Source organism: Melanaphis sacchari, unplaced genomic scaffold (genome assembly GCF_002803265.2).
Source record: "Melanaphis sacchari strain LSU unplaced genomic scaffold, SCAv2.0 Contig85_pilon_pilon, whole genome shotgun sequence".
Lineage (NCBI taxonomy): Eukaryota > Metazoa > Arthropoda > Insecta > Hemiptera > Aphididae > Melanaphis > Melanaphis sacchari.
Genome location: NW_020271605.1, coordinates 1,652,117 through 1,673,051, shown reverse-complemented (window position 1 = coordinate 1,673,051; position 20,935 = coordinate 1,652,117). Strand labels below are relative to the sequence as shown.

Here is a 20,935-nt window from a genome sequence, read left to right as displayed (position 1 = left end):
TTATTTTTAAGTTAGTGTTTTGGTGAGAACTTCAGAGTAATGATAAAATGTGTACATTTTATTTTGTATTAATCAGAAAAAAATATTAGATGCGATATTTTTGTGTTTATCTTAGAATTTTCACTAATTAGCTATTGTTGAATAATTCTATTTATTTCAGTTCATCAAGTTTACACTGGATAAATTAATTCTTGATTAATTATTAACATATTGAACATCTAAAATACTACATTATTATGATACAAGTGAGCTGAATAAAATTAAAATAAATGTACACAATAGGTATATTACTATTATAAAAATTAAAAAAAATCAAAATTTATAGATGCAAACAGACGTGGTTTTATAAAACTAACTATGAAACCACTTGCTAATGTGAGTTGTTTTAATGGCAGATAAGCAAGAATTGTAAACGTTATAAATCGATTTATCTAAGTCTTCTAGGTATAAAGGCTTGACTGGAGTCTTAAATTTGTAATCATCAATGGAATAGAAAGATGAGGAGATTCAGGATTAATAAAAAAATACACAGAGAACAAAATTTGAATGCGAAGGACGAAGAGGATAAGACATATCAAGATCGATTGGTAGAGTAGGGGTTAAATAATTGAGGAAATGACCTTCGCTACTTCCACAATATTTTCGTTCAAGATTCACGAGGCTGTCATTAGGCCAGCTTTTGATTCCTGTCTTCTTGTTTTCCTGTAATTTTGGATACTGACTGCTGGGTGGGTCGAGGGAAACTAAAGTTTTTAGTTTTCTGCCGTCGCCGCCGGGGGCACGCGATTTTCACCGACGACGCTGCCGTCATGCCGCGCGACTGCCACCATAAGTTTAGTATACCGCCGTGTCGCATCGCGAACACCACGACGACCACCGTTATAACGGTCTACCGATACAACGAATTGCACGTGTTTTTCCCCTCCCCACTCAAGTATAAAATAACGAACTTTCGCAACGATAATACCACTATGGACGTATGAATAGCACACGGCCTAATTACTAAAGACGATCGCCACCATTGGAGTTTAAGCTATCAACGATCATGGGATCACAAAAAACAGGTCAGTCTTAAGGGAATTTAACGGCACGTTTATGATGTTAATTTAATGAAAAAAATGGAGATCTAGTCATTTCTGGAGTCAAGTTTAATACATTATCTTTTAGGGTATTATTGAGTCTAATTTATATATCTATGTACGTCATTATGATAATCAAGGGTTTCTCAAAGAGGCCTCTCAAAATGATTATTGGAAATATCTTTGACTACGTATCGAATATAATTTGAGTCTTGTAATATTTATGACAAAACACGGCTGGACTCGATATTGTAATTCAGCTGATTTTTGTTTGCTAAAAATATGAAATTTCCTACCTCGTTTTTAATAGTAAATAAAATATTATTGGAAAGATAAATTTATTCTTTCTCAGAAATCCATAAAAAACACAATTGAAATATCACTGATTGATAAAATTTCCACGACTTTGCGTTAAAGCGTATATACACTATATTCTGTAGAGATTTTTATTAATTATATTGTCTACTTATGTTTAATATTCACACAAGGATTAAATTTTTGTTCAAAACTATTTAGCTGTTTTAAAAAAAAATATTTTGACCACATTTGGAGCTTGTATAGCAGTAAATTATTTCCCTTCATGATTTTTCTACCATGCTTTTCATTCTTTCGCCGCAAGCATCTGTAGATGTTTGTGATGTGTAGATGTTTCAGTCTTTGCAGGAAAACCTTATAGTATGTATATATTGTATATAGTAATAGGTACGTAATCGTAATTAAACGAATATTATCGATGAATTACTTAACATTAGTTTCTATTGTTTTTTAGGCTATATTTCATGTATTATTTTAATGTTTGAACGCAAAAATATAGCGATTGTGCAGTTTTATTAGTTATATTTTATAGTTTACAGAAAATTAGTTATATTTTTTAAGTCTAAAATAAATTTAAATATAATAAAATAAAAATATGGGTCTTTAAAATACATACATTTTATTACACCAAATACATTTTTTATTAAATATTATTTTTTTTGTAAAAATGAATACTGAAAATTTCATGATAAAAACAGATGATTTTATGCACCTGTTATGAATCAGAGTTAAACTTATTTTTAAATACTTATAAAAAAAAAAATGAATGATTTGTTGCGTGTTTTTCGAATTATTTAATTTCTCAATAGTTTCACACAAATTACTAAAAATCAAATATTCTTTGGTGAGAAATGAGGACACGTCAAAATATTCGAGTATTGTCTTATTTTATCCTAAAAACTTGTTTCAAAGTAGTTTTATAATGTTTTTCCACAAGCAAAACATACACCGAAAAGGACAAGAATTACATATAAATTGTAGTTTGTGTTTCTTTAGGGTTACACGAAAATGTTGGGTAAGTTATGTAAATAATATATCGTTTCACTAGAAAAATACGTGCATTTCTACAGTAATAGGTTGATATCAATAAACGTTTGTTGTCAGTAGTAACAAATGTATAATGTGTATTATTTTAAGTGTAAAGTAAAAAAATTAAGTTTGATGTAAAATACAGTTAAATTTTGTGCACGCATATAAGTGTAGGGAAAGTTAAATTATTTATAGCTTAATATTAGATTTTCATATAAGATTTTTAATTTAATTTAATACTTTCCTCCTTCTTTTTGCAAATAACTTCTATTTAATATTGTTTCCTTTATGTTTCTTGCAACACCTAATTGTCGAAACTAATTGTAGTATAAAGTTTAAATAAATAAAATAAATTTTATGTTTATGTTTTAGAAACAATATATACATAAATATAGAGTATAAAATAATATAAAATATTTTTAAAACTATACATAAAATGAGGGTCATTCCTAAACAATATTAGCGTGAATATATTTAAATGAGTCAGTTTATACTAAAAGCAGCTACGAGGTTGAGTGACTTTTATAGTTTTATCTCATTAATAAATATACATAAAAAGAGATAAATAACCTCATTTTTAGTCAATATTTTATTTACCACTAGCCCACAGTTATTTTTTTTTCCACAAAGCACGTGCATTTTTTATACGTCTCATATACGCATAGTTGAGTTGCAATTACAAAAAGTTTTTCAACTTTTAAACTATATGGTCTATGTTAAATGAAAGACCTCACGTGTATACAATTTTTTTTTTTTTTATGTAAAGAGAATTATTATAATAGTTTCAGTAAATTGCTCCGGCTTATAACACTTCTTTATTCGATCTATTATTCTTTATCTACTATTTTATGTTCACAGACTTATTATGTTCACCAACACTCGCGGCGAGTATGCACTGTGCAAATATATTGAATTATAAATAAGTGAAAAAACACACGTACGACAAAATATGAATAAGGATAGTATATAAATTATACGCATCGGAGGAGTTTAAGCTTTATATAATATATGTTATAGCATTTTGAATCGAGCGAAATAAATTACGTAAAAAAAATGCTATGCATATTATTGAATAGAGGTGGCGCGGCCGCATTTTACATATAATATTCTATAAACAGTTTTCAATGTGCTGCTCATACACGCGAGTGCTTTTACTGAAATAATATTAGCAATATGCTTAGACTGTTTATAACACTATAATAATACAAAGATGTGCGTGTAATATTATGAATACCACCTATTCAATGAAGTTTTTATTTTATAACCCATTGTTTTTGCATATTTTTTTGTAGAAATAAGATGCACGAGAATAATTTTAAAAGCATTTATCGAATTAAAATAATACTGATACATGATTAAAATATTTCTAATATTTACAATTTAATATAATGATGGCATTTAAAAATCTAGTTATTTTAATATGGAGGCTATTATACATTTTTGGAAGTTGTAAAATTGAACTAATTGGTACTTTATATTTTATGTTAATTGTAATGAAAATAATATTCAAAACATTTATACATATACGCAGTCCATATTTCATGTCTCAACTCTTGAGTATTTTTTAGTGATTAATTAATAAAGTTATAAATGGCTAGCATCAGGTGTTTTTTGAAATAATTATTATAATTTTTAATTTTAGTCCAGTTTATTATAAAAACCATAACATAATACTAATATAAATATGGTGTTCAAAAATTCTGTTTGGTAATTATTAAAAATTAATTCAAACAATACACATTAATTCAAAATATTTTAAAATTACTTTTGTACAGCTAAAATTAGTAATTTATTAAATTCTTTAAATATTTTAGAAATGCTACTTCATAGTAAGTCAAATACATTACAAGAAGGAGAAACATTATAAAAATACAATTTGAAGAGTTAATTCTATGAAGAAAATGTGATAAATAAAAATAGTTGCGAGTCAAAAATTGAGAATATCGTTAAAGGTTAAGTCTGAGTCAAAGAATCCTGGAGTTACAAACAAAATGTGGAGTATTATAAATTTTACAAATTTTAAAGTCAAGAGAACCTTGTTAGACCATTTAGATTACATTTTTAAAACATGACTAAATAAATGTTTCCGAAGTTACTTTAGATGTTCTATGATTTATTATAATACTCAATTTAAAATAATTTTTAATTTTTAAATATATATAAATGTATTTTAGTTCAGTTCGTTAAAATAAACAACAAACAAATCTAAAATTAAAAATGTTAACCCCATATTTCTAAAAATTTTATGATTTATACTGAATTTTTCTATCTAGTAGTGTTAATTAGAAATTCAATACTTAATATTTGTTTCTTCACAGCCCATCATGCCAGTAATCACACCATATTTTAATAGGAATGTTCCGTTTTAATATCTTCGTATACCATTTTATGCACATTAAATGGAGATTACACAGCCTTTGATCGTCAGTTTATTGTTTATACAAAAATATTTACCATGTTTACACATCAATACAATGTAATGTTTATCTTATCTAAACTTTTGATTTTTTTTCAAAACTTTTCATAAAAATAGAAATTATTTTTTCCTATAATAAAATAACTGCAATTGTGTAAATAGTAATATTTTAGATTTAATTTATAGTCTGAAATACGAAACATGTATGTATATAATAAATAAGTATAAAAATAAAATTATTTTTACCTGTATATCAATAAACGTTTTTATTTAAACAATGAATGTTCTTTTATAACTAGAAAAAAGTATTTCAATTTTTAAGAAAAAAATGTACACAAGGTAAATATTTTTATGTACACAACATGTGCAATAACTAATAATGCAAATGGGTACATTAAATATTTTTGTGTGAATTAAATCAACAGTCTTAAAGAGTGAGTAATCTTTTCCTATTTTGGTAAATTGTTAAATTAAGATATTTGATCTGGATATTACCAATTAACTATACGTAATAATACTAAAATAAAAAGTAAAAATTAGCTGTAAACAAACAACTTATTTTTTTTTTTCTAACAGAACTTTAAAAATGATTCATAGTTAAATTAAACGGTTTTATTTTATTTTTTAGATGTTATAGCTTCATTCAGGATCTGTTTATTATTAATTATCTATTTTAATAGGTAAATAATAATAGGCTAAACTATTCATCAATACTAATTATGAGCTTTTAACGAGGCTAAATTTGAATCATATTTCGAATTTGTTAATTAGAAGTTAAAAGATTTAGTAAAATATCTATTGTAAACTAATATTTCAATGTATAATTTAATGATTTGAGTTAAACATAGTTTTCCCTTTGTGGGTATTAGGTAATTTTGTATACACAATATTAACAACTTAATATTTAGTTTTATTTCAATCATAATTAATAAAAAAATTGTTTATAAGATATTATAACTAATGTATTTCAAATATTTTTTAATCATTTAAAGATTATAAATATATTAAAACATTAAATAATTTTGATCGATTATTCATTTTAATTATATTTTAATAATAAAATATACTTATAATTTGTATGACCATGTACGAAAATTAATTTGATTGATAATGTGATTCATAATCTGTTTATTCAATTGTAAGTACATTGTTATCATTTTAACTATATCTTGAACTTTATTGAATTAAAAATATTTAAAAACTGCATGAGAAATAAAATATTTTTTTAATATAATTGAACTATAAAATAATTTTATAACGTTGAATAATTTAGCCAAGTACTTTAGACTGACTTAAATATCTATATACAATTTATTTTGTTCTTTTATTTAAACTAATATTATAGTTACTAAGTGCTTATATAAGACCTAATTAATTTAATTTATATGTTATTGTACTAATAACTTCGATCAATACTTCATTTTATATCAAAATATATACTTAATATTTATTTAGTAAATCCAAAGATAATTAGCAGTAGTTAGATGTTCAACCCTTAGAGATGAAATAATATAATATGGTTAAGCTGAACTAAATACAATATAATCTTAATAACTTAAATGTTATCCATACAGATATTTATTTACACTCTCTATCACAATAAATTTAAATTTTTGGTCATGAAAAGTAATTTTTAAGAAAAATACTTTAAATAGATTCAAAGTTTGTTTTTTGTAATAATACAAAATAAACTAAAAAAAAATTAAAATGATTCAGCTATTGCTTGTTTTTTTTTCTTGATACTTCTTGCTTTATTTTATAGGTATCTGTGTAATTTTGGATATATTTTATAAATTATATTAGGTATATAATATGTGTTTTCTATATTTACTTTACAAAATAAAATTTTATCTTAAAACTATTAAAACCCGAAGTAAATATACCTTGTCATTTGTATTAACTATTAATGAAGGGTTCATTTACTCGTTTATACACTTACAAGCCTAGGTAAATTCTAAAGACCCAACAAATTTATATTGTTCTATGCAATTACTTACTTAATTAGTTTTTATGAGACCATTAAGTATTTTATAAAAAGTTTTGAATAAAAATCGAATTCAAGCTTTTAAATATAATATAAGTATATACGATAGTCTTTAAGACGAAACATCGTGCATATAGTTATAACAAATCAATAACTATAAATTCGTGATAAATATTATCGGTTCTGAAAACTTTTGATTAAATGTATTATTCACTACATATTTATTTATATATTTATACTATATTATAATATAATAAATTAATTATAATAGGTTTATAATTTCTTTTATTCAAAATATATTTTATAAGAAAATAATAAATATACAAGTATACAACTGCATTAAGTGTCTAAAGTAAAATATATAACTGGATACATTTTTTAAACTATATTTTTTTTTTGTTTTACAAAAGATTGGTATATTATTTTAGTTGATTTTAAAATTAAATTGATAATAATAATTTTTATTACATATTTGGTCATCGTATTAAAACGATGCTAATATTTTTTTTTCAACTATCACTTTTAATACAAAAAAAAAATAAGTTACAACAATAATTTTGAAACTTAAATTGTGTTTAGTAATTTAATACCTACATACATCAGTTTAATGTTGTAAGAAATTAACACAAACATGTTCTTAAACTACTGTTATTGCTATTAATGAAAATACAAAACTCTCGGTCCAAAAACTAGTTTACAGAATGTTTGTATACATATCGACAGTAGCGAATCGTGTATGTGTGCGGAGGCAAAGACATTTAGTTGTAATGTGATACACGTATAACGTTTGATAAGAAACTTTGAATTGTAAGTCAAATGTATCCGAACTCAATAAAATGATGACAAATGAATTCATTATTCTCAGAGTACAACCCGACAATGTTAAAATAGTGGAAACAATATAATACAATAATATAATTATAAATAGCGTTTAATTTTAAATTGTAACAGTACGGGTTAGTTCACAAACATTTTTTTTTTTTTTCATAAGGAATATTGTATCAATATTTTGATTGAGTTAGATCTACGATATATGGTGAATATGAAATTTTAAATCATATATTTTCACATAGGTGTTCTGACTTTTGATTAATAAATTCAATGGCGTTTATAACAATTTCGATTACAATTTGGCGTCACAGATTAATAGGTATATTATATTATCATATTTGTTTGACATAGATCATGTACACAATGTAATCTCTGTCCGTTATTATTTTGATTTAACGAAAATATATTTGTGAACTTTGTATAATATGAACGCTCGTCTTTCAAAAAAATATGTCACAAACTTTTTCGTTGACGCTTTCTGTGTAAAATAAATAATCGAATTACATCCGTTTTGTACTAGAGTATTTCAATCCACATCAATTGAATGGGATTGGCTTGAAATGTCATTCGGTGTTTTCGGCACGCTTTCTTGTTTAGAAAAAAAAAAGACATCAACAAAAGTCTTTGACTTGGCACATTCTTTGAAATCTTTTCGATCGGATTTATCGTCGACGACTAAATACCTTTCATGCAATTCGGTTAAAAATAATTAAATGAACAGAACTTTATTTAAATTATTTTTTATTATTTTTTTTTTAGTCATACATATTTTTTTTTATATACAATAAGCTTAATTTATGTAAGGATTAGATTATACTAAAAGTCTTGAAGGGCAAAACCACCCACTGATAAAATCCTTGGAACCCATAGAACTAATATTATACTATTGTATATAATCCGACCACAGTTTTTTCTAAAAGTCATATTTTTCGATTGTGGCTTTTTCTAAAAATTAAGATCTGCACATATTTTCTTATTACAGCGTATTTTAGAGTATACGTGACAGCGTCGTATGTTTTATTTATCCATATACCTACGTATAAATATATTTGTCTTTTTAGTGTATGCTTTGTGTACCTTAAATCATATTATCTGACTTGATGGAGATATTTGTATTAGTAATGACGAAAGGAGCTTAATAATAATAATAAATAAAAAGGTGAGCGAGGTACCCCAAAAAAAAAAAAAAAAGGTAATGATTATATTGGATAGGACAGCTAACAATGGGAAAACGTATGCATTTCATTCGTGCCTTCAATTTTGATGATACATTATATTATGCGCACTATGCGAAATAAAAACCACAACAATTTTTCTTTATACCATAGTATATATCTATAATATCCGATTTTTCCACGTTTTGAGATTTAAAATCAGAATAATAAAAACGTAAATTCGTCTTAGAAGCGCCAAAAATAATACAAGTGTAATACTGTAATATAAACAACTCTATATACATTATAATGATAAATAATTCGGAATATCGTAATATTGCTTATAAGTTCGTTTTTGAATTGACACATGTATCGTTAAAACATTATACTATATTAAATTAGCAATAGACATATTGTGTACATCTTATGTTTTTATTCGAAAATAAACATTTTGTGGTGTACAATCTAAAATTAAAACTTCAATATTCACATAGTAGACGTGTTTTCAACAGCTTATTAAATCAGTAATATGTATTTCAGATTCGTTAATAATAAAATGTACGTATCTGTTTATTTAATCATGTTATATCCGAACAATAAAAGTGTTTTTTTATTATTATTTAGAAATAGTTGTAGAAAAATCATATTTTACACAATATATATGATGTAAACAATCTTTTAGTCATTTCATATTATTTTTTATTTACAGTTATAACATGTATTAAATATATATGTATTAATGAAAAAGCATTTGTTTGTATTATACTACGCTACTGCATGTATATGTTTTTATTACAAAATATATATACAAACATATTTTCAATATATTTTACGAGAATAATATGAATTTAATTCGAGTGTTGCATTTAAAAAGATACCTAAAATATTTGATGTTATTCTTATTATGATAGAGATATGGAACCTTTCACATTTAAACACAAGGTTGCTGTTAAATTGCATACACAGATCGCCGTCACATAACTTTAATTATTAACAATGTGACGTCATGGATGGATAAAGTATATTTAAATAATATATTATACGTTTTTAGTAATTAGTATTTGAATAAGGTTCTTACAGTCGCATAGTATATATGTATTGAATGCATTGCATTTACATAGGTATGTAATTATATTTCGGTTTGAACTAAGGTTTTCATGCATAAACCAAGGTGTCGATTGTCTGTAATAGAAAAAGTATGTTATAGATAGATAAAATAAACTTTTAACTGGGTCTTAATATTTTTCGATCATTGAGTGAGGTTAGAGTCTGAGTCAGATTTCCTTGTATAATATAAATTACAAAATTTTAAAAGTCAAACACTGTTAGACTATTAAAAATATGATACTATATTATAAAAATAAAACGTTTGTTTACTAAAAGATAAGAGTAAAAGAATAATAACTAATTTGTATGCGATTAAATTCATTGTATAAATCATATAACTTAAGCATTTAATAGTATCGACTAGGTCAAAATAGTCCCTTGACCTTAAGTAACAAAAGGTTTGTTTTAACAAATCATTGCATTAAGTATAGAAGATAAGTTACTCTAATGGTAGCTCGTCGCAAATAAACTTTTGAAAATATATACAAGTGGTTTAGAGTTTTTATGAAAAATTAGTTCTTATAGCTAAGAAAGTTCATAGTGAATATACTTGCTAGTTGCTATACTTTTTTGACTCGAATGGTAATGTAATTTTTAAATTTGTAAATTCTTGTCTTCTTGGTATTCTGTACATGAAACTTTACGTCAATAAAAATAAATAGAATTCAAGACAATTTAGTCAGAAGTGTATAAAAATTAATAATTATTGTTACAAATAGGTATTCGAATAGTTCAAGGCATATTAAGATATTCTATGGTTTTAATTTTAGTAAAAAATTATTTTATATTTAAATTATATGTGTTAAAATATATGTTTATTGCTATTCCACTTTCTTATGATTATTTTTTAAATAATTGCAAAAAATACGTGTATGAGATATATGTATAAGTCACACAATAATTTTCAATGATATATATTGTTACCTACATATTATAATCTGCTTATTGCAAATATTATACGTAGTTTTTAAGTTAATTTTGAATTATTTACGAACTATATTTTATCTGTACCACTTCGATTATTATGAAATTATTTTTGGTAATTGAGATATAAAAATTATCTATCTCTATATCTTACTTAATTAAAGTTATAATTAATAAATACTATATCATACATGTCTATAGGTATGTAAACATTAAAAAAAGAAAACATTGAATACACTTCGTTTGTTCATTGAAATTCTGATTGCTTTGTTGAATACAAAGTTAACAAGGTTATTCTATTTTGAAAACTTATTTTTGCTAGATATGAATGATATAGTATATTCATACTGTCGTTGATACGAATATTTGTTTGAAGAACCTCTGATTTAGCAAACAGTTAGAGTGACACAGTTGAACAGATAAAGTATACTATTAAAGAACAACAGAAAAAGATATACCTGATACATTATATATTATGAGTTATGACCTAACAAAACACTCGCTTTAACATCAATACGAATCTTTTTTTCGATCATATTATATACCACACACATAATAATGTATAGATACACTATTATACTATACTAGACGATATTATTGCTGAAACTAGAAAGTAAAAACGAATTTCATTGTTCAAACTTTGAATTTATTTAAGTATTTAATAATTAATACTTCAATGTGATTTTTTTGATTATATTTTTAAAATTTCTGATAAACAGTAGGTAATATTAGTTAATTAATAGTTGAATAATTTAATTTAATCAATATTCTGAAACACAAAGTGAAATAAATAACATAGCATATCCAATATACATGATTATAATAGTGAGTTATATATTTATATTTTGACGATAAAATTTAATATTATTATCTTAAGTGAGTTTTATTAATAAGCTTTGATGATTTATTATATTTTTCATTTAATGACAAGTATAATATTCTGAATTCATCGCTTTAAAATATTTTCATCTCAAATTCACTGCATAAATAAAATTAGCCTTTGACTTCTTTTGTGCACAAAACACATATTATAAAGGTTTTTTCACATTTATATAATAAGCTATTATTAAATATTTGATAACACTATCAAATTGAGCGATACTAGTGTATATGGTGTGCTATCAAATTACACGAAATAAGATACATTTGTTAATGTACATGTATACAAAGTTGTCGTTCGGACTGGAGTATAAATATGACATAATATTAAACATGATACAAAACCGACGACAATTGACAATTTACATAACTAACATAGATGTGTGATGATGACATAATAATAATGTACATATTTCAAAGTAGTATCGACTGTGTGATACCTACATCGGAATCTAACTTATCACTTAGTTTTGTCGTATACTCGACGAAAAAGGAACCGCATGTAAACCCTTGTCTGCCACATGTACTACTATATCGCTGTCCATCACAGACTTTAACTCAGCCGATTCTTCATCTGGTAAAATATCGACTAAAAGCTGTCATAAATGTTGTAAAAAAAAATCTAAACCCTTCGCTGACTAAAAATTTACGGCTGACTCAGGATAACAGCGATGCGAGATAGTCAGCTTACGTTTATTTTAGTTTTTGTAAAATATGCAAAGACCGTGGGAATATAGAAGATAATATTGTTGTGTTGGTAGTTCGAAAATATTGTATCATGTGTATTCTTATACTGATTTTCATGGCGCTTACACGCTTAGTATTTATTTATACGGTTATAGTGGATGTAATTCATTGGTAGCTGGCCCAAGATACCACTTGTCTGGTAGCCTATGCATAAAAAATACTCCTCGTCTGCGTAATTGTATAACGTATAAAAAAAAAATCAAACGATAAATTTTTGACATTATTCACTCGAGTGGTCTATCGTTTTTTGTTATATTTAATTTTGAAAACAATATTTTTGTTAAAATCATCGATGTTTTTTTAATTTTTTTTTTTTTTAAACGTTATTACATTAGTGTAATCTGTTACCATAACGATTAAGAGGTCACGTGTGAGATGTCAATATCAGACTATAGAGGAGTATTTCCTTAGAAACGAGTCAAAACGAATACAAACGCCACCAACTTATAAAAAAATCAATCCATGAATGAATAACTCGTGTAAAATAAACTAAAATATTTGAAAGGATTTTGGATAATAATAATAGTAATAATAAAAATGTTAAACAATCTTATAAGTTTAATTTATGATTTTATTCAAATGATACTATTAATTTAATAATGTTAGTGTTAAAGACAAATCTAAGTGATAAAAACTTGCATTTTGAAACATTTGAGGTATCACATTTTTATTTTAATAAAATCAGATAATAGTCTAAGAATATATTATTTATCCGGTTTATCATAATCGAAATAATAAATATTAAATGTTATTAGCTTTATAGTTCCCATTGGGACAAACTTTAAAACATATTTGATGGTTTAGCTCTTTGAATCCTTAATGTTTAAAATATAGGCTTCAGAGACATTCAAAATAAAAATAAAACTCTCGTAATTGCATTCAGTTAAAGGTTCATAGTATCAGGTTTAATTATTATTTTTGAAAGTTGCAATGTTCAACCATTCGTCAGGGATGGTTTTATTTTTGAACCAAACATCGAGGCACTCAAAGAAAAACGACGGAATCGTTTATAAAAAATACACGCCTCGAGACTTAGGGTGATACATAATAATATTTCACCACTATTAATATATATATATAAACTTAAACTATTACTGGTGAAAAAGAACGAAAACCGTTTTGAACGAAAACAATGACTCAATGGGGCATTGTAAGACATTATTAAACGTAAATTTTTGCACTATACTAATATGCATTAAACCTATTGTCTTAGTACACTCATAGTGTGCTGATTTTATTTCTGTCATTTTTGAATGGTTATTAAACAACATCAAGGAAAGAACTATAGTGTTTAATTGTTCGGACTATATTTTTTAAGTGAAAATCACTATTTTATAAATTTGTTTAAACAGTTTTTAAAATAAGTTATCAATTTTTATTTATATAATTTTATTTTATTTTTTTTTTACTTTTTTTTTTAGTGCTTATAATTTTATTGGTTTTTATTTTTTATTATGATTATGTGCGATACTATTTTATTAGTAAATGTCATAATTAGTAAGAATTATTTTATAATTTTTTTAATTTAATATACATAATCGATATTAAAACTTAATACTTCCAAAAAGTATAGCGATTTATGAGTATCAACATAAGTTTATTTTTAAAGTTAATCGAATAATAAAAAAATTCTTTTATGTAAGCATACTTATAAATAATTGTCAATTTGTTATTTAAATTTAATAAAACTTAATATTATTCAATGATGATTAAAATACGAATGTATTTAAAGAGTTGTACTTATAACAATTTATATCAGCTATAAAGCTATATCCCATAAAATGTATAATAAAAATAATTGTCTTTAGGGCTTGAAAATATATTTTATGTATCCTCGATACAATTGTCAATTATTGTTTTTACAATTATTTAGCAAATTGTACTTGATTAATACTTTTATAGAGTGGAAGGGGAGAGGGTCAAAATTAAAAAAAATCAATAATTAAATTTTATAAATTTAAAAAAACAAATTAAAATTAAGGAAATTAGGGAGTTTTTACGCAAATCTAATTTTTAACAAAATCGATTTTTTTTTTTGCTTTAATTTAAAAACGAATAACCGTAGTTACTTTACCAAACTTTTAACTTAATATCAAATGTACAGCAGGGTGGCACTTACTTGCCTTATGCCTACCGTTTTCAATAGTTATTTTAATGGCTTGTATTTAAAAATACAATAGCTTTATGGTGTAAACAACACAAGTGCGGACAAACAATTTATATTTACGTTCAATTTGTAAGCTGTAGATTTTGAAAGAAATAAGTGAGCTGAATGCACATAATAAATTAGTTAACTTAAAACTTTGATGTTAAGATTTATAATGGTATTTAAAAATATTTTATTTGTTGTTAAGTGAATACTATTATTGAAAGTTTTACAAGTCCATAATTGTTCAATACTTATTATAATGTTGATAGATATAATAAAAAAATTTGTTTTATAAAAATTTAGTATATTGTTATTTTAAAACAAATTTATAACTTTAATGGTAAAAACAATCTAATACTTTATAGTGTCGTTGATATTTCAATCGTATAATCACTATAAATAATAAGCTTAATAATTTAACTACAGAGTATAAGATTATCATGAAACATTTTCAAAACAATTTGGAAGTATTCTTGAGATACAATTGATGGCAAATGAGCTAAATTAAAATTTTTCTCTCTGTTGTTGGACTTGAATTAGGCTATGTGCGTATAATATGAACTGTGCGTAGATGTTAATTAATTTAAAATTCGATAACGCTAATTAAGGATGCATTGTGAATATTTTATCACAGTATTTTTAATGTAATTTATTACATAAATATTGCTATGGTAAAGTTTTCATTAGTCTAATAATATAATAATAATAAAAAAAAAAAAAAAAAAAAACTGCACGATAATATATACATTAAACGCTGAACTCATCTAAAAGCTGTTACTACTTATAGTAAGGTCTTTTATGTAATATAAAATATTAATAACCATCAATTTATTTTTTAATTACTCCTTCTGTGAAATTATCTATATGGTTATTAGGAAATTATTGACTAAATTCAAGCAAATGGTGGAAAGAGGAGTGGAGTAAAATAATAAAAAAAAATCATGTTTTAAATAAAATCGAGCACTAGCGGAGAACTTAAAAATGCATCTATTTACTTGATAATAAATAGTATTTAGAAATCGACGGAAAAATAGTGGACCAAAATGCAATACGATATTGAGTGTTATCATACAATTCTGGACTTCCCGATCTTTACCAAGCGTGTCGTAACTAATCCATGAAATCTATTTTCGTTAGGTTCATTAAAACTAAGACTATATAATATTAATACGTAATAAAATTCTGCTAACAAAAACTCTTCCCGTATATGAAAAAGAACGAAACGAGACAATTTATACTAAGCCACATATTGTATTTTCGTCCGTCTAATAACGCCGTCCAATGCCGTGTCACGTTCATGTAATATACAACCACGTACCTTTAACATATATATTTCACCACCGTATTGTATATTATAAAGTACGTGTTACGTATACGCAGAAACTCATACATGTATATAAGTGCATCAGTGTATGTCGTACAACATTATATGGTCTAAGACGTACTCATACGGAGTAAACGAACAGACGTACTAGCAAATGTTACGCCTGTACAAGTTTCTTGTCCGACATTGAGAAGTACGTGCTAGCCAGAGTTCGCGTCGTTCAGTTATTTATTTTTTGTTTTCACATAATAAGCCTCTGGTGCATAAACCATCCTGGTGGGATGTTTTACTTTTTTTACACATCTTATTATTATTATTATTATTATTATTACGTTTAATAAATTTCATAAACGATAGCGAAAATGATTGGGACGACCGCAAGACCACCACAAACGCCAAATTTTATTTATTTTATACCTCGACTAACAACTACATAATATTTTGACGCAACGAGTCCGCGAAACTTGTCTTTTACTGTTGGCGATTTTGCTTTTGTGCAATTACAGAGACGCGAGGCACTACGAGTTTTGATACTTGTCTTCACGATTTCACGCCACTACGTCTGTGCGGTGTGTATGAAACGCGATACATATCGGTTACGACGACGATGACGACGGAAATCCCGTAACTCAATTCCTTACGGGATATTTGTATTGCCTAACGATAATAATAATAGTATCGTCTATAACGCTGCCTTAGCCCGAAATCCGATACGACCCTTAAACTGGCATTTATTCCGAGTAACTTACACCGACCATAAATCTGGCAGCTTTAAACGCTATTAGTCTAATTGTATTATAATATGCACTTGTGGTTATTATACACACGTTATGTGTCATTGATAGTCGCCACACGATATCTTTCTACGATATAAAATACGTATTTACTATGGCACGCGCTCACATAGGGCAGCATTGAATTATCATCGGAGGCTGTTGTGCGGGTGTGCCAATGAATAGTAGTTTTTACAAAATAAAAGTTAATATTACTCATCATATATGTTTATCAATACGGTTAAATCGAGTAAAGACATTTGGAGTAAAGAAACCAGCTTGTTTCCGATAATCATTTTTAGAACGTTAACAGCAATTTATTTTTATTTTAAAATTCAAAGATGTTCTTTCTTTGCAATAAACATAAGCATTTATTTTTATTATTATTATAAGCTAGTGAATTTAAACTAGTACGATATTATATCATAGTTTGCATGGTTTGAAAATTATTGTATTTCCATAAGTTGATCTTATTATGGAATACATTACATCCTGTTTCTTTGAAGACAATATTATGTATATCATATTTACCAAATATATTTTACGTTGTGCTTTTTGTCATTTTTTCATACAATTGAAATCATATCTTAAGTACATCGCGTGTGTGCAAAAAATCATTATGGAGATAAAAACATCGCATGTTGCTGCTGATGTAATTTACATATTATTTATGGGTTGTCTTTAAAATTCGTTTTTGTGAAATGGCCAACGTAATTATCTTGAATAAACTCGAAAACGAAATAAAAGTACCCATAGATAGATACATTTTTATTTTTTTTTTTTGTAAGTGAAAGATTCTTCATTTTTAGATTAGCGAACATTGACGGGCAAGAGGAAGGGGTTCTTAAAAAAATATTATTATTATCTTCCAGATTGTTTCCATTATTTATACTCATGTATTGTTACAATATTTAATAGAATCTTTGTTCATACCGCTCATACCTACTATAACTTTTTATATTTACACAAACTTTTATACATGAAAAAAATGATAGAAGTCGAACTCGGTAGACTACAATTTTGACACAGTTAAAATTTGTTAAATTGAGACATTAGAAAATATATATGCGCAAAGAGAAAAAAAAACAAGAATAATGAAATTCAAGAGTCTTCGAAAGCACAAAAAAAAGAGTATGTTAAAGGGCAAAAGAAGATGAGAAAGGGTGAGAAAAAGAATGCAGGTGGCTGGTCTAAGGGGAGGCTGTGTAGTGTAACTTAATTAACTGTAAAGGCCAAGTTGCGAGATTCTCAGAGTTCACATTTTTTTTATTCATTGTGGTGGTTACTACTTAGGGTGTAAATACCAATGTATAACCTATTTATATATGACACATCTTCAAAAATAATAACACGATAAAGAGTTTTTTGAGAAATTACACTAATTTCTGTGATTCCTAGTTACCTTCGGTTAAAGATCATTCGAATTAAATTATTACATCTTATAATTGATGTTGTATATATTTTATTGTAATTGCTGCGTAATAAACATTTATACTAATTTAATTTAATTATATATAGTTAGTAAATATGACACAAACGTGGAAAGACTAAACAAAATACATAGTTACTGCAAACGTGTATGTGCAAATTAAGTTTATGGAAAAATCGTGACCTATAATTTTTTGTCTACTCACTTCTGACCCGGCTAAACTTAAAAAAAAAATATTATAATAACAATAATAAAAATGACCGCTACCGGTTTATTTTCATTAGCCGGCTTTAATGAAATCCTTTCACCTAATAATATGACGTGATGTTTAATGCCGGACACGCGTTTACGTTTTTTCATCCTCCTCCCCCACTCATGATCCCCCTGTTCTCATCGCTTTTCTACATACATATATTTATTATATATATTAAACCCTAACACACATTCCCCAGTACCAACCTCCATATCCATGGATCGCAAACGTCCACGACGTCTAATCCATTTCAGTTGGTTAATTTACCCGCCTCGTTCAACCGTCACGTTTGTAGTAAGGTGAACGTAAACGTTGTACATTCTGACTTAACCGTTTTGCAACTTTACACTCATACATTTATTATACTTTGACATGGCCGTACACTTTAAGTTTTTGATTTCTTTGGGTTGAATACAAAACTCGACAAATAAGGTCGTACCCGAGATTATCGTCTGCGGCGCATATTGACGTTAATGAAAAACAGACAAAAAAAATCAAGAAACATATTACTAGTATTATTTCGATCTTATCGCCATATTCGCGTTTTCGTAAAATTTGTTTTATATTGTGTATATTATAATATTTTTAAAAATTACGTGTTTAACCTTACAATTACGTATGTCTTGCACCTCGCCACATATCATATTATCGCATTAATCACTGTAACCTACGACTCTATTTTCGACCTTTTCATCACTTAATTTTGACCATCGTAACGGTAATATATTTTAATGCAAACTGTGTACTAAAGCTGTTTATTTAATTTCAATATTAAGGATACGAGTGCCGTGTAAATAACTTTAATAAATGTATGGTTCAGAGACTCGCAATAATGGTTGTATAATGAGAAAAATTGGGAATTTCTTTTGATTTCCGTTTAATCCTTTTCTTATAACTAGATTAGATTTTTAACAAAAACCATGTTCAAAGTTGAAAAAAGAGTATCGTGTTTTTCATAGTACAATTTGTACATATACACGACAAAAAATCTCATTATTGTTGTAAAAAAGCACATAATATAACATTCTATTTTGAATCTAAAACAGATTGTGAGTTTCTATATAAATGCCTAATTGTGTTCATAATTATTGTTAATTGATTGATTAATGTTATTTAATGTATTAAGTACGACTATAATTTAATGTTAATTATAAAATTATTCATTTTTATTTTATTCTATTTGAAATGTGTGAATGAAATGCCTTATGATCGATGGAATAAGGTTTTGTGAAAATAATATAATACAATCATTTTTTTTAATTATACATCATCTATGTTTTGTATTTTTCAACTTTTAAGTTTGATTAATAATTGAATTCTCGATTAAATTCTGATTGCAACTTGTGTTATGTAAATTTCGATCTTTAATTTAGACATTTATTTGCACATTTTTTCTCAAAAAAATAATGAGAATTTCGTATTTTTGACATATCGAAAAATGAATTTGTATCCAATTTCACGTGATTTAAATAATGGTTGATGCACATCACTATTTACTAGCTTATAACTAATGACAAAAAAAAATATGTAATTTAAAAATCTGACTTTTGATGATGGTATCTAAACTTTATCATGTATGTATTTTATTCGTTTATTTTCAAAAAAAAATTAAATATCCGAAACGATTTTAACTTTTGATATGCAATATATCTTTTTTGGTTTAAACGAGTAGGGATATCATAAAAAAATATAATTTTGGATGTTCAAACGTATACTGAATTTGATCGTTTTAGACAAGTTTCACTGCGTTAAAAAAAAAGAAAATCAAAAGTAACATCGGACTGGCTTTGAATGCTGTTATGAATTACTTTTAACCAAGAGAACTCTGTGAACATTTTTTTTTTAGGACATTTTGGTTCTTCTTTTTCTAAAAGGTTGTTTTGTAGTTGGATTTTTTTTTTTTTTACTTTTACCACAGTTCAGAAATTTTAATGCATATTAGCCGTAGATGATACAATTACTTTTTACATGAATTCAAAAAGTATTTACTAATTTAATGAAAAAAAATAGTTTATTATTTTATTGTTATGTATTTTATTCGTTATTATTTTTATAAGTTTTAAACACATTTAAAACTAATCACGAAGTCAGCTATTACTTCAAGTAGTTACATAAAAATTAGAAAAAATAATAATTTTCATGTTATTTAAAAAAAAGTACTTAATGATTTAATAATGAAATATACCATACGCAACTTTACTGTTAAATAACATAATATACGTATAATGTTTAATTAAAGTAAAATATATGTTTAGTTAAATACAATTATGATTTTTAATATTATAAGTAAATACTGTTCTTTGTTAATGAATAATCATAATTAAGTATATTAATCAATAATTATATTATACAACAATCATAATCAATTATGTATAATGTAGACTCGGAAGGTTTATATGAGAAGGAGTGTGTTATCATTATAGTTATAAACAAACGATTGATGTCTAAAATAAACAAATTAAATTATAATATAATGCGTTTAAGAAAAAACATTTAATATAATTTATTATAATAACGTTTCATAAAATAATTTTATTTTTTA

General features: G+C 25.6%; 1 protein-coding gene across 2 annotated transcripts in view; it reads left to right on the top strand.

The window, feature by feature from the left end:
* The first annotated feature begins 855 nt into the window (after positions 1-855).
* The window catches only part of LOC112602277 (WNT1-inducible-signaling pathway protein 2), a 270,812-nt gene continuing 250,732 nt past the window's right edge, over positions 856-20,935 (top strand). For both annotated transcript variants that reach the window (XM_025350266.1, XM_025350265.1), the window contains exon 1: positions 856-1,064. In XM_025350266.1, the coding sequence (XP_025206051.1) occupies positions 1,046-1,064 (19 nt within the window). In that variant the 5' untranslated portion in view covers positions 856-1,045. The remainder of the gene's footprint in view (positions 1,065-20,935) is intronic.